At 43.9% G+C, this 15,407-nt stretch overlaps 1 protein-coding gene across 14 annotated transcripts in view; it reads right to left on the reverse strand.

Annotated features, from left to right (window-relative positions):
• KTN1 (kinectin 1) overlaps positions 1-15,407 on the reverse strand; it is a 76,625-nt gene that overhangs the window by 15,929 nt on the left and 45,289 nt on the right. For 5 of the 14 annotated variants that reach the window (XM_075104254.1, XM_075104256.1, XM_075104251.1 and 2 more), the window contains 16 exons: positions 13,303-13,371; positions 11,930-11,964; positions 11,707-11,797; positions 10,748-10,816; positions 9,816-9,853; positions 9,027-9,117; positions 8,798-8,866; positions 7,186-7,223; positions 6,424-6,514; positions 6,239-6,316; positions 5,301-5,338; positions 4,186-4,276; positions 4,032-4,100; positions 3,571-3,608; positions 2,562-2,652; positions 398-484 (listed from right to left, as the gene is read on the reverse strand). In XM_075104254.1, the coding sequence (XP_074960355.1) occupies positions 398-484; positions 2,562-2,652; positions 3,571-3,608; positions 4,032-4,100; positions 4,186-4,276; positions 5,301-5,338; positions 6,239-6,316; positions 6,424-6,514; positions 7,186-7,223; positions 8,798-8,866; positions 9,027-9,117; positions 9,816-9,853; positions 10,748-10,816; positions 11,707-11,797; positions 11,930-11,964; positions 13,303-13,371 (1,083 nt within the window). The remainder of the gene's footprint in view (positions 1-397; positions 485-2,561; positions 2,653-3,570; positions 3,609-4,031; positions 4,101-4,185; positions 4,277-5,300; positions 5,339-6,238; positions 6,317-6,423; positions 6,515-7,185; positions 7,224-8,797; positions 8,867-9,026; positions 9,118-9,815; positions 9,854-10,747; positions 10,817-11,706; positions 11,798-11,929; positions 11,965-13,302; positions 13,372-15,407) is intronic. The other 9 variants (XM_075104262.1, XM_075104258.1, XM_075104260.1 and 6 more) reach the window with 3 other exon arrangements.

Consider the following 15,407-nt stretch of genomic DNA (forward strand, 5'->3'; position numbering starts at 1 on the left):
TGAGAAGTTCCCAAGTTTTTAAATAATAATTTAATCCTAGTTCTTCTCAGGTCCAATAAATTTATTCAAGCACAGCAAAAGCCCAGTAGATGAAAGCAGGTTGCTCACCAGCAGTTTTTATTCTAGGGCTCCCCACAAAGACAAAAAAAAAAAATTCACAACAGCTCTAACAATTATGCAAACAGAAATCAAAAACCAGCATGCCCACAAGGATTAAAAGAAAAAAAGAAACCTAAAGACAACAGGAAGAAGCAGAGGTGAGAGTATATGAATGATCACTCAGAACAGACTATATTTAAATTGCAGTAAAAGTTAAATGCTTCCATTTCATTTAAAAAAACCAGCTGCAGATCTGCTTCTAGCTTAATGCAGTGTTTCTAGCAGTTAACATTACAACCTTGGCAGTCTTGTTCACTTTGTCCTGCAGCAATTTTTCAGTTGATGCCAATGCTTCCATTGCTTTCCAGTTTTTCTCCCGAAGGTCCTAATCATTTTTAGAAAGAATGATTTCAGTTCAGCCAATATTCAAACTGTTTCCGCTTTTACTTCAGAGATATATTTTGCATGACATTCCACCATTTGCATTTAAATGCTGGTTACTGCAAAATGATTTGGCGGGGTAAGATAACATACACTAGCAAAAATAAGTGTGATGATCAAAGAGTTTGAATGAGGGGGGGGCGGGGGGGAATTTATGCCGATTTCTGTCCAACCTGCCCCCACGTCCAAAACTGATCCGAGTGTTACGGCAGAGCGTATCGCTACAGCAACCCCACACTTTGACTGCACTTGTAAGAAGAGAGAGGGAAGTTTTCAAAAGTAGTGAGGAACACAGACACCAAACCACAGATTACACAACAGAGTGTTAGGCATGTCGTGTTGCAGAACCCAGCATGGACCCCAGTATACATGGAGGCGTACACATTTATGCCCCTGATCTTGCAACCAGATCTAGCTGCGTAGATCCTTGGGCCTCAGCCCAAACCTACTACTGATTTTAGAAACACAAAGCTCCGGGTCTTCGTTCACAGCATTTACCCACGCAGCTCTCTCCACTGTGCCCAAAGAAAACTGGTTTGCTCACCAGTGCCCCCCGGGAGGTTTTGGGATTTCACCAGTGGCGAGCACACCCCAGACCCACATGGAAACACCACCGTGCCGTGCTGCGCTCCTGCATCTTTCTTGGCGAGGTCATCAAACGTGTACTCCACAAGACGTCAACGTGCAAGCTCAGTTAGGAGGCTGGGAGCTCTTATAAAAAGAGCCTCACAGCTCTTATCTGGGAAGGACGGTGGGCCTTGCGGGGAGGAGATTACAGTGTTTGGGATTTAACCCAACCCTCAGAGCAATCTGCTTTGGCAAAGGGCTATTTTTGAAAGGCTGTATTTTTTTTTTAATTCACCACATAAAGCGGCATCCAAATCCTAGCGTGCACCTGCACTAGTTTTACTTTACCACCTCTATTTGCCTGCTGTCCTAAGGGCTGTTTCACAGGACATAAAAACAAGGTTGGATAAAATTGCGATGTGGAAAGCTGGGACCTACAAGCATCATCTGCATTTAGCAGTAGCCAGATTTCTGCCTGCACCACAAAGGGTACTTAGACCTTGCCATTCCCCAGGAAAACAGGCACACATATGTTCTACCTTTCCAGCTCATCTGTCTGAGCCTACCCAACCACTTTCCCTCTATGTTATTTCAGCTCTTAATCAAACACTACTTGCTCAAAAGCTCACATTCTCAATATTTTCCTTGTGCATCTTCCCTTATATCATCCCATTTTTAAGCAACAAAGCTTATTGTATAGTATTCAGGCAATAGCCTTCATGGGACGTCAAGGAGAGACAGGAGAGTTTAAAACCCTGTATTTTAACAGCTTTCCTCCATATAACTTAAAACATGCCATTCTCTTGCCCTGCATAGGTGAGGTATTACAAGAAGGTAACTTCACATGTCTGTGATAGAAGATACAATCTTTACTTCCACCCACAAACAACCCCTACTGCACCATCAGCAGCTGCTGTAAAGGAAGGCTCGCTGTCCTTCACCTCCTTCGGAAGATCAGGATTAGTCACTCAGGAATGGGAAGAGCCAGATCTGAGAGCCCTGAAGGTAATGCCTTCTCCCATGTCCACACACAAGGACTGTAACTCAGGCAGTACATGGCCTCCTTCACCTCCCACCCTCTCCCCAAACCCTCTCCTTCTTCCCTTGGCAAAGGATGTGTTTCTGAACAGGGCTAACAAGGCTTGAACCCAAGCCTGAGAACTTGCTATGGGATGTGTCCTGTCCCCCAGCAAGTCCCCTCCCTCTCATCAGATCAGCAAATTGTCAAAGAGGTGACAAAACTTGGAGCTGTAAAGTCACCTATGCTTAGTCACTCCCAAGAAAAGAGGAGAGGAGTGTCCAGGAGCACAATACAGCAGACAACTCTCAAATATGTTCTTAGCAGAATACCCCAGGCATCGAGGAGTGCTGTGCACACAGGTTTGGTTGTTCTTTGGGGTTTGGGGATTATTTTTTTTTTTGGGGGGGGGGGGGGGGGGGGAGAATTTCCTTACGTTGTTCTTTTTCCTCTGTTGCTCAAAAGCATTTCTCTGAGAGGCGAGCTCGTTTTGGAGACTGGCGATTTCCTTCTCTTTCCCTGCAACCCTGAATTAGCAAAAAGAACAATAAACGAGTCAGGAGGCATTTAAGAAATTTCCAGTGAAGCACTGACACCCTTTCATATACACTAACCTTCCTTCCCTGCCAGCAACACACTCTCTTTGAAAAGCTGCTCTCACTGACTTGGCAGTACTGCTTGCTTCCTACTGCTCTGTGAACTGCGGGCTGTCAGAGCAAAGCCCGTTGTAAAGCTGTTTGCCTACAACAGGCATCTGCACACATTTATCAAGGCCACAGAAAGGCAATGCATTAGATGAGGATAAGTCAGCCAGCCCACGCTAGTACACCACCACAAAACAGGCACTGCCTGCTGGATAAGAGCATTCTTTTTCAAGCACCTAGTTCACAATTTATAACTCATTTAACTTGAAAGAAAAACAATTCAGCCAGCCAAAAACGCATGACAGTGGCAATTTGTGTAGCGCAGTAGAAGCCAGCATGGCATTAGCTTCCACATAGTTTTTTAGTGCACTTCAGCTCCCCGTTATACCACACTTTTACCCGAGACTTCCCCTGTGAAAAGATGATTTTATAACATGAACAACCACCCTCTACTAAGCTGAAGTTCCAAGAAAAAAGCCTGACACTGCTACTTGAAACACCAACATTTAACTCTTCAGAGCTGAGCTGGTGTGCATTTGAAAGTAAATCAATCATGGCTTGCTTACATGGCGGGCAAAACACACTGCAAGCACTGCCTGCAGAAGACTGCAGCTGAGGATTATTAGCGTGAGCAGAATATCTATGTTCAAGTTTTATTAGATAGTAGAGTGGTTTTTTTCTACTGGCCACTTCTCTCACACTGATATTGTACATTTGGCATTTATTTCATCTTCTAAATTTCCTGAGCAATAAGTGAAATGAAGCGCTTATCTGCTGTGTTCAACTTCTGGCAGTACTCACACTTGCAGAAGCTCCTCACTTTGGACAGCCAGGGATGCCTACAAACAGATCAGAAACTCATTAGGAGCAGATCAGCAGCAAAGAGCGATGCAGAGGACATGATCTGCCTTGTTAACCAGGCATTGCTGCAACGCTAAGCAGCTGCACTCTTGGCCTTCGAGGGAGTCCTGTCCAGCCTCTTCTGGCCAGGAGAACCCTGTCTGTGATATAGCATGTAAAGACAGGGGTGGAAAGCTAGACAAGAACACAGCAGGCAAAAGAAAGAGCACAAGGCTGCAAACTCACACCACAAAGGGAAGTGGGAACAGATATGCAACACCCAGAAAAGCTGGCCTGATGCAATCCAACTCTGAAACTGGCCCTGGATTTGCAGGGCCAAAACAACTGCTGGTTTTCCATGCCATCCATACAAGCTACCTCCACCCCCTTTGACTCAGTTACACTGCAATTGGAAGCTGTACCTGTTTGCAATTCTCCTGCTTTAATTCTTGAATCTGAACTTTAAAAGATTCATTTTCCTTTTGCACATCCTGTTGAAAGAAAAGAGGCAATACATAAACATGTATACATATAGATATACACTTACAACACAAGACACTTCTATTGAAACTTTACCTGCAACTGTTTTACTTGGCTTGCAATTTCTCTCTCTTTTTCTTCCACTTCAGCTTTCAACTTCTTCATTTGTTCTTCTTCCCCTTTCAACCTGCAGAGATGGTTTAGAAAGCAAGAAAAAAGGTTTAAGAAAGAATTTATGCTAAAAAGGGACAGACAAGCTAGCTGCGACAGTTTTCAGCAGCAGAAGGTAAATATATTTTGTATGCAATCAGCCAAAAGGAGAGCACACACACCTGGAGAAGAAACCATTGCACTATGGCTCCAGACCAAGAAAGCTAACAAAAATACATGCGAGCTGCAATGACATGTGTTGCAAACACTGACCTGTTCAGAACTGGCCTGAAGCAAGCTAGTCATTTCACATGTCAATCAGCAGATGTATTTAGTCATAGCTGATCTCAACAGCATTCAGAGCAGAAGGGGGAGAGGAGCCATTGATCACCTGAGCAAATCCTGCACGCCAGCTGGCCGTGAAGGTGCCTGGGACAGTCTCCCAGAGGCGAGGCTGCCTTCGGTACCTCGCACTGGCTATACAGGAGCCCTGCTGGGAGGGCAGCACATTACAAGAGCTGCACTGAAGACAGAGCCCTTTTTGGCAGCCTCACACAACCTTCCCCTAACTTAGAGCAGCCAGACAAAGCAGAGTCGAAACAGAGGAAAGTCTGGCAGCATTTCTCCATAAAACAGGAGATGGAGAATTGGCTATTGCATCTCACACTGAAAATGGCCACCTGTGTCTGTTCATTGCTTTTATCGACTCAGCCACAGGCACTTAAATCCAAACTCTTGAACATACTAAACAGAAGGAGAAATTATCACTAGACACAAGAAGTAGCAGCAATTTCACTAGTTAGTAGAGCCGTGGGCAATCATTCACTTCCACAAAGCTTTTGAGCACTACTTAGGCACACCAGGCAGGGACGCCAGACACTTGCTGTTACACACGGCAGCAGACGCGCTGGCTGGTGTACGTCCATCGGCACTAACAGCTTATTTTAGCAAAGCCCATAAAATTCTTGAAACCAATTCATACATTCCAATTTAAGATAAATGCCAGCACTGAATGCATATTATCAGCAGGCTCTTGAGAAACTGCTACTAAGCATACTCACAGGCTCTCCAGGTCCTGGACTTGGGATGCAGAAGGTACCTGAAAAAGAAAGCAATTCCCAACCTCATTTTGATGGTGCAGTAAAGCTTTCAAATTATCAGCAACTCCGTGCATGAGCAGGGGCACCACACAGCTTGCACGATACTTGCCAAAGAAATACCAGGAATTTTGCATCAGACATTGCTCCAAGAACATCTAAACGCATCGTGGATTTCAGAACCACAGCTCACACCAAGCATCCCAAACTTCACACCAGCCTATTTCTCTCCATTCCACCTTTCCCCTGGTATAAGTGCCTGTCTAGACATCCACCCAAACTAAGAGTGCAACTCAGTTTCTACGCTTTATCATCAACAGAAGGACAAACTGAGCTAGAATACCACCTTATTGGAAAAATTCTTTCATTAAGTAACACCTGGCTTCAAGGATGTCCAGACATCTGTTCTCAAGTCCAGTGCAGGAAATCAAAAGCCAAAATATTCTGACCAGTTGCAACTTCCACAACAGGTAAAGGCAGGACGGTATCACAGCAAACCCTGCCCACTGCAAGAGGAGCTGCTACGTTCAGTTATGGCAGGAGTTCTTCCATGACCACAGCCCTACAGTGACTCTACTTCAGTGTGGCAAGGAGGTACCCAGGACATGATTCTGCCTACAAGCTTTCAAGTTTTCAGGCCACTGAAGCTACTCATTAAGGACAGTATAATCCAGATTAAAGAAAAACTCCGAATTTATCTGTGTAAAACCTGTTTTAGATGAACACAGTTGAACTAGCGGGCTTCTCTGCACTACAGACTACCAGTTTAGTCAGGCAGGACTTGAAATAGCTCTGTAGGCTGAAGCCAATGCAAACCCTTTGCGAAAGGCAGAGGACAAAACCAACATTGTCCAGGTCAACTGAGCAGCACTCCCAAACCACATCCACTCTGCAGGCCATACCTGTTGGAGCTGTTGCAGGTTCTGTTGTTCTAACTCCTGAACTTTACTGGTTAGTTGTGCAATTGTATCTTTCTGACCCTTTGGGGGAGGAAAAAAGGCAGGTTTGGAAGTGTAAATGTAACTTTTCCACAGCCAGAAATACTGCAACAGATTTTATCTCCCTTTAGAATACCAAGAAAGTTTACCTGCAGCCATTCTCCTTTCTTAACAATCTCTTTTTCCTTCTCTTCCAATAAGGCCTCCATGGTTTTCACCTGCTTTTCCTTCCCCTTCAACCTGTACCATTAAACACAGACACACAGCATAAACCCTTGCTCTTTTATCCATCTGAAAAAAAGAGAAGACATCCTATGCTTTGCAGCACGTAACAAAAGCAGTCTATGTGATCAAAGGCACAAACACAATTCATCTGCTAAAAATCAATATGTGAACACTTCCACTTCAAGTCTGTGTTAGCAGGAGATGCCCTTGATCAATGGTACTGCTCATTAAGTGAAAGCAGACAAATTCTGCACTGACGTATATTGCAGGGATTTCACACATGTGTTTTCCTCTTCCAAAAATACTTCCTTCGCCCTCTGCAGTTGGGGACACAAGGGACTGATGACCATGGTGACTCAATTCTCACTTACCCACCCAGCTACAGGACAGATATTACCAAAGTCAGTCTCCCATAGTGCCTTGCCTACATCCTTCCATCCTGACCTGAATTTAACCCCTTGTAGGTTAATTGGGGCTCATGAAGCCATGCGGCACTTCACCTGGTTTGCCATCTCAGACCGGACCAAGTACTAAACAAGGACACGCATCTACGAAGACCAGGGTTATAGCCTGGCTCACTTCATGCAAAGTGCAGATGCCAGGCGAGAACATTTTAAAACAGACTGGAGGGGGGGAAAAGAGAGGGGTGCACAGGGCAGATTAGATGTGTTAACAACTGTACTTACAGAGTCTGAAGCTCTTTGATTTGTGATGTAATCGACACCTAAAGAAAATAAGTAATTCAGTTCAATGCACATGGAAGATGCGCATAAATGTTATAAACTGCTTTAGGGAAAAATACAGGAAAAAAGCCATTAGACATTACTAAAATAAGCACTATTTGTTACAGTTATGTAAGCACAAACATGCTCTTTTTTTGGTGGGAAAATAAATTATGAGAAGCCAAGTGTCTCCACTATTTACTTTCTCCACATTTAAAATATGACCTCCAGAGAAGAAAACAGGACAAATGGGAACACAAGCACACCCACTGGAGCTCCCTTCTGCCATGAGAGACAAAGGAAGCAGCAGACACTGAGGACAACCATCTCACTAGCAATTGCAGCTTAAATCGGAGCAATCACCCCTGGTCATTTAGATGCTCTCTGCAATGCCAGCACTCCCTTAAATTCCCATTCTAAGGCTGAACATGGATTGAAGGAACAAGATTTAATGGGATTATTTCCTTTGAATTTTGTATAAAAGCCTGAAAGCGGCTATCCATGTAGATACTGTCTGTCCAAACAGCTTAGTCAGTCCTCTATCACAACACGGCAGGAGTTTCCACATTCCCAAAAACCTCTGTTCTGCTTGCATGATACCAAAAGTTGCATATACACCACCTTTGGAGCAAGCATCCCGCACATGCAGCATTTCAGAGATGGCAACTCTAAACTGCATTTTGTTCTGGGCTCTGTGTCAGCTCAAGGGAAGGAAAAACATGCAAATAATTCCTCCAGTTCCTGGGAATTTGCTTTGGAGGAAAAGCCCAAGACGGAAACACATTCTATGAAGTTTTACCTAAAAAGGACAAAACTTTAGCACTAAGGAAAGAAGAAAAGGGGGTGACATATTGGAATGTAGCTAGAAAGACTGAAAAAACTGCAGACAAAAAAAAAAAAACAACCCACACCCCACACACAGAGACAAGCAAGCAAACTTCCTGACAGCACGATGGATTAAGCTGCCTGCAGAATGGGCTCCCTAAGGAAACGCAGGTTCCCGTTGTTTTGGACACTAAATAGCAAGCGTGCCAAAAAAGCCAATAATCCTCCATTTCTACATTCCTGATAGCTAGAGTAAAACTTACTCTGCCAAGACAGGCTTTCTTTGGACACCAGAAAGCAAACAGTCTTAGGTTTACCTGGAAACCAAAAACTATTTGGGCCAGTAGTATTATTCTAGCAACAAAGAAAGGCCAAAAGAAGCACCTTCAGCAGTTGAGATTTCCGAGGTGCCAGCCTCAAAGGATGTCCCAGGGTTTCACTTTTACCAAAGGGACTGTATGCAATATGACCAGCCAATGCTACAATGCTTTAGTTACAGCAATTCTTGCCAAATTTCACGCTAGAAGTCCAAAAAGCTCAGGCATCCAGAGGAATGCGGTTTCTGAAGGGCAGCAGTAGTTATACTACATTTTTACAAGCTTTATATCCAAGAATAGAGTAGCTCTACCGTTAAAAAGTTCCCTTGCCCAATGACATTGACCAGTGAAAGAAAAACACACCAGAACAGAAATGAGCGAGCAGCACATCCAGGGAAAGGCTGTTTCACGCTGCTGGCACTAAGGTATTTTACCTGTTTTTCCATCTCAAGCTGGGAATTTCCTACTTCTTCTTTCAGAGCCTCTATTTCCTGTGTCAAAGCCTTTTCAATGACAAAACAGACAGGATTGGACAATGGAAACAAAAACGACACAAAAATGGATGCTACAAGTTCATCACTATAGAATGCCATGCAGTAACAAATAAATGGTAGTCAGTGGCATAGACACAGACAGGAAGGTAGGTAGTGCAAAAATAGATACCTGAACAGTCTTCTCCTTGCTTGCTACCTTAAGGATTTCAGCTTGTAGGAGTTCTTCCACCGATTTTATTTTTCCATCCTTTTCATGGATCCTTTAAAGAAAAAAAAAAAAGGGGAGAGGGACAACATTAGCTGGCTGAACAAATGCACTGCTGGAGCAGATACACAGGCTTTGGTTCTGCTATCACATCACATCGCCAGCCTCTGGGATCCACAGTGGGACCTCCCACTATTGCAGGTGCCACCCCTCACTGCAATCCCAAATCCAGATAGAACGAGCAGGAGAAACAAATCGGAGGAATAAGACTGGGAATAGTGCAGAACAAGCTGTCTTTAGATAACCAGTAGTTCACATGCTAAATAGATACCGTTACTGTCTAAAATGCAAATTTAGGTATCAATAGTCCCTGGAATGATGCACACTTCAGCCATCACTGGACATTCCAGCAAAGTATTTATCAACTTCAAATACACAGACAGAGTGCAAACAAGCTCACTCCTCTTAGAATTCCTACTGAAGAAAAACAATTATCCTGGCAATTCAGTGTAATTCCTCGTCTAGTCAAAGTTAGGCTTATGAAGTTAACGGCTTCGCAGAGAGACAACTGGATTTTCAAAAGGTATTGATCTGACTTGATGTGTTTCCAAAGAGACAATGCTTCCTGGCACACACACACACACACGCTTCATCCAGTTAAAAGCAAATCATTTCAGGGAGGCAAAACACTTGTAGGCATGGAATAAACACAGACAGAAGTAACAATCAAATGAAATCTGTGCAGCAACTTACACTTTCTGGAGTTCTTCCACCAGGGATTGGAAGGAAACCTGTTCAAAACACAGCTTCAACTTAGAAAAACAGAAGAGAGCAAAACAATCTGCAAGTGTTGAGGTTGGTAAGGAGCAGAGAGCTTGACCTCTCTGGCACTGGGTAAACTAGGTAGCAGCCTAATGCTTTTATCTATCTGGCTGCTCCTGAGAAAATCAGGTGTTGGTCTCCAGTTCCTGGCAAACCAGTAATAGCAAATTTGCTGCAAGTTCCAGGAAAACCAAAGCAAACCCACACCACCTTTACCAGGAGAGGCTGAGGTTCAGGACCAGCATCTGCTCAGCTAACCTTTTCATACTGGCACTTCTGTACACCTCTCCACAGTTATTGTGCTTCTCCTCTCCCATAAATGATTTTCTAGAAACTAAGTGCTCTCCTGAGCTGTACAAGCACAGCTGGGCATCAAGGAAAGGCCATTCCCAATCGGCACCATGTGCACATCAAAAACAGTAATACTGTGGCAGTGCCACTGAACACAGACATCAATAGAAGGGGGCTAAGTCCCACCTGCACAAGTGTGGATCAACATCAGAAAGCTCAAATATGCATCATGAATCTGATGCAGACGAGCTTCCTACCAGCCACACTTGCTGCACTAGGCTTCTGGAAAAATAAAAAAGCAACCCGCAGCCATTGCGGTACGCGACAAACTTAAACCAACCTAGAATCAGCGCTGAATTGGAACCTTTACACCTGCCATGTTTCTGACACTTACGCAATGGAAGTATTTGACAGAAGCATCAGCTTCAAGACCAACACTGGAAGAAAAGAGGATGCTTTGCCAACGGGCTTCAAAGACGCCTTCACCTTTTTTCCATTGACTTTTGCAACCACAGCAAGATTCTTTTAGATTTAGTTTAGGTGTAATAAAAGTTTTAGATGAAAAGTACTACCTGCTCTGATTGCTGAGTTTGCAGACTTTGAAGTTCTTTTCTCAAGGATGAATTTTCCGTTCGCAGCGCCTTTGAAAGCAGACACACAGATAATGAAATATTCATTTGTTGGGGAAAAAGTGTTAAGCTTGACGGAAAAGTCATTTCTTTCAGAGCAAGTGAAAGACTTCAAAAATCTGAGAGAGACCCCCCTCTGCAGCAGCTGGAGCCAAAGCATTCAGTGGACTAATTATTCATTATAGACAACTCAGAGTGGACTTCAGTCTGTAGGAAGCTAGAGTCCAGGGAAACATCAAGGTCATGTGCTCGCATCTTTAGCCGTTTAATAACCTGAGAGTCTGCTAGTGTGCAGCCCCACCCCAGTCAGCGATGCTCCTGGAATTTATGGACATTAAGCAAGCGAGCATTGTCTTGGCTATGTCCTGGTAGACAGGGCACAGCTTTCCAGCAAAACCCAGCTGGAAACAGATTGGGATTTTTGTGCTGGCTTTCCAGATTTCTCATCACTAGCTTCTTCATAAGCAGAACATGAAGGAAGCACCTTTAACATCAACCCAGAAATGTCACTAGTTTACGATCCATTTATCCCTTCAGATTACCAACTAAGCAAAGAGATGCAAGCACCCCATACTGCCAAGTTTTTACAGAACACCCTTTCTTAAAGCCAAACTTTTTGCAGATTAGGCCAAACACACAGCTCCGGAGATGTATTCACTGTATTCCAAAAAACACCAGGTAAACATCCTAGCAAAATCTGCTCTAGACTAGATGGAGAGAAGCACTTACTGCACAGCGTCAATACTCATGCTTAGTCTATCTTACCAAAAAGGTTTTAACCTTGTCTTCACAAGATGCTTTTCCTATTCAATAGGAATGATCTCTGACTGCACTATGAGCAAACATACGCTTTGCACAAGAGCACTTTTTTATGGGGAAGTAGAGATTAAGAGAGATTTTACCTTCAGCTCCTCCTCTTTATTAGCCACCTGTATGAGTCCTGCCTCAAGCAGCTCTTCAACTGTCTTGATTTTATCATCCCTCTCTCTCATACTGAGAAATCAAAAGTGATTATTAGTAAAAAGAGACTTAACCTTTGACAGCAGCTTAGCTATCAACAGTAACCCTGCTGCCAACAAAACTGCATCTTTATTTTAGCTTCTGATTCAAAAGAAAGTTTCTTACCTTCTCTCCATTTGCTCTACCAATTCTTTGTTCGGCTATGAAAAAAACACAATAGGGTAATCATTAATTGGATCAATAATGGTTTGGGATTTTAAAAACAGAAATAACTAGAGAGCATCAACTTAACCAGAACCTTAGTTACCACACTAATCCAGAAGGGAAAATAAAATAGCGGCAGAATGTCCTCATGGCATGTGTGTCTAATATTGATGCTGAAAGGATGTCAATCTTTCCAGGGAGGTACAGATCCCGCCAGAATGCCTTGATGATTTTACACTGATGGACTACAGTTCTGGTGACAAGATGCTGTGAGACACCAGATTCCAGTCATCCTAGGGAGTGTCAAACATGCCAAGCACTGCGCAGCATCTAATCCATAGCAGCCACCTCAGTACCTGAAAAATCTGCCTCTGCTGAGCTTGAGGCTCACTCAGGAGAGCATTTTTGATTTCTCAACACCACATCATGAGGGATCACATGAGAAACATAAGCCAGCTACCAAAAAGAAGAAAAAAAAATCAGCCCCACTATTTCAGACAGGACACCAAATCAGCCAGACCCAGGGGAATAAGGCTGCAAATCTGGTTCTCTGCCAGAAGAAAGAGAGCCACTCCAGACAGGGAGCTGCTGGCTAGCAGACACCAGGGCAGGAAAGGAAATAAGTTTCCTGTCCTGCAAGTCTTTCTTCAGTGTTTTAGGAAGTTTTCTCATTCCACAATGGTACAGAGGCAGGGGTGTTCACAGGCGCTCTCCCAGGCAGCACTTGCAAAGCAGATGAGGCAGAGCAACACAAAAGCTTTGAACCTGCAGCATCCTGTGTGAGTACCAGTCAGACTGGCTGCAGCAGATGTGCCATGGGCAAAAATATAGAAGAGGAGGGACAAAAGACATCATGATATAAACAGTTTTCCCATTCCATGAGTCTGTTCTTTGGTTACTACTGCTTTAAGAATTCATTCCAGGATGGAAGAAAACAAGTAGGGTAAAGATCTTAACCCTGGGTTCCTGACAGCCCAGTAAGAGCCCTCTCGCCCAGAAGGGCCAGTTGCTCATGGAATTTTTTTACTCCAGAAAGCTGCCATTAAAACTGGGAGGTGTTGCAGAAAAAGTTTTGGCTTGTGTTAAGCCAGCATTCTTCGGGGGATGAGGGACACAACACAGAATGGACAGACAGGACACACGACACTCTTGACTAGGTCTAGAAGACAGCCACAACTGCCTTACTTGAACCCTCCATGGAAGGAAAAAATACCTAAAAAGCAACAGACTGACACCAAACAGCTCAGCCTAGGGCCAGCTTAAGAAAAAAAATACTGAAGAAGTTAAAAAGAACTGAAGATATTTGATACAACCTCAGCGAACACTGGCTATACCTGCTCAGACAGGAGTGTCTGCAGCTTCTGAACTTCAGCCTGCAGAGTTGCATTTTGATCCTTGAGAACCTGGAATGAAGTTTAAACATTACATCAGTTCAGAACTGCAAAGCCTAACTACACTTTCATTTTGACAAAGAGGTAATTAAATAGCACAGAAGACATTACAGGGAGTTCTTTGGAAGCTACAAGACTACAAAGAGTCCTTTCCCCTTCTTTCTTGCTTTTCTTTATTAGTACTTTTATCCGTATGTTCCCATGAGAAATTCAGCTGTAACCATCTCTACTCCCTGGCAAAAGATCAGACAGTACCAAGTGTGAGAGTCAAGAGAAACTGCATTTTTCTCCTAAAGCAGCACCAGCATCATGTCAAGGTTTGATAGCTGCCTCTTACAAAACACTCATCTGGCAAAGCAAATGGTCTAGGATCACCTCTCGAGTTCTCTTCAGCTGCCTTTACACTGAGGGTGCACAGCAAGGAGTGAGCAGCAGAGGTGCGCCCAGCTCCCACGCTTTGCTCCAGCTGCAGGCTGGGAAGAGGCAAATGAGGAAGGCAGCCAGCCATACCACAGACCGTGCCTTCCCTCCGGCATCCCTGCAGCGGCCCTTAACAGGCAGGCTGCCTATCTGGATTCCTCAGAGATATATATATGTGGGTTTTTTAAAAAAACCTCCATTATTACTGATTTTTGTTTTACAAAGTCTTTTTAAAGAATTGCTAGGTGCTTTACAAAACCAAAAAGCAGGACACATGATCTATGCTTCCGTCCCAAAGCCTCACAGGGACAACACAAGCAGGAAGGGACAGCACTGGTGAAGACGAAGAGCATTGCTCTGTTTTGAACCTGTCTTTTCTCTCTTTTATGTGCATGGGAAAAAAAGTGCTTCCTCAGGTGGAAGCATTTAGTCCAGAGCTGGTCTGGCTTGTGTTTGGGATCAAAGACAGGAGGAAGAAGCGACTAGAAGGGCACACAATACTGATGCCAGGCCCGCACTATGAATTTCCACAGTATGACAGTGACGATGATCTGCATGCAGTTCCCTCTTCACTTCCCAAGAAGTGCTAGGATTGCCTCCAGCTGATTTTGCCATTACTTAGCACCGAGCTGATTTCAGCACATAACCATCCACAACACATCTAAGGCCTTTTTCCTGAGTAACAGTTACTACAGAAACGATCACTTTAAGGAAGTTCAGATTATTCCTCCTTGTATTCATTTTTACCACTTTACCTGCCATTTTAAAATGTTCCACCACCCTGAAAGCCCTGAGAGTGTCACTAACTTGAGAGTCAATGACTTACTCAAGCCTGCCACCTCTTCCCACTCCCCCTTCACTGAAGATTCAGTTAATACCTTTATTACTAAAATCAAACATCTGAGGTGGTATCTTGTTTCCTGGTCTATTAATTAGGCAAACTTCTTCCCTCTTATTCTCTGACAGCTTAGAGAAACTACCGGGCCTTGCAAGGGGCTCTCATCAAAACATCTTTAAAAGTGCCACTTCAATACGTGACCCAAGTTTACTACCTGCTTGCTAACACCTTCAAAGAGCTCCAGGAGATTCCTGAGGCATGGCTTCCCCTACAAAAGCCACGCTGCCTCTGCCACTACCCACCTGCTCTGTTCCTCACCAGCAAAAGTAGCAACTTGACCTTATGAGATTCAGACTGCGTGACCTTTCATCAGGAGCATCAGAAAAGCAGCACTACCCAACAGGGGCTTTAAAGGAGTTAAAAAGATGGAGCCATCACCTTCCTCAGGAAGCAGGTCTATTTCTAACAGCTAAAGTTCAAAAGAAAAAGCCTAAGGCGGCAGAGGGCAAGGAGTTAAGTTGCTCTCTGCATACACCATCTAGAAACAAGTATCCGCTCTGCTGTGCAGACCCCAGATGCCAGCACTAAAAGCTTTGGCAATTTAGCTGCAGCCTCATAAGAAACACTTTGGAAGACAGCAGGAGAAAAATAAGCATTTTCATACCTACTTTGACAGAAAAAAAAAAAGAAAAAGGGGAAAAAAAAGACCTGACAGCACAATAATCCAAGCAACAAAAGGCTCACACCAAGGCCTTGAAAGTCATATTAGAACATGGAATGCTGGAAAACT

This window comes from Phalacrocorax aristotelis, chromosome 9, assembly GCF_949628215.1.
Source record: "Phalacrocorax aristotelis chromosome 9, bGulAri2.1, whole genome shotgun sequence".
Taxonomy (NCBI): Eukaryota; Metazoa; Chordata; class Aves; order Suliformes; family Phalacrocoracidae; genus Phalacrocorax; species Phalacrocorax aristotelis.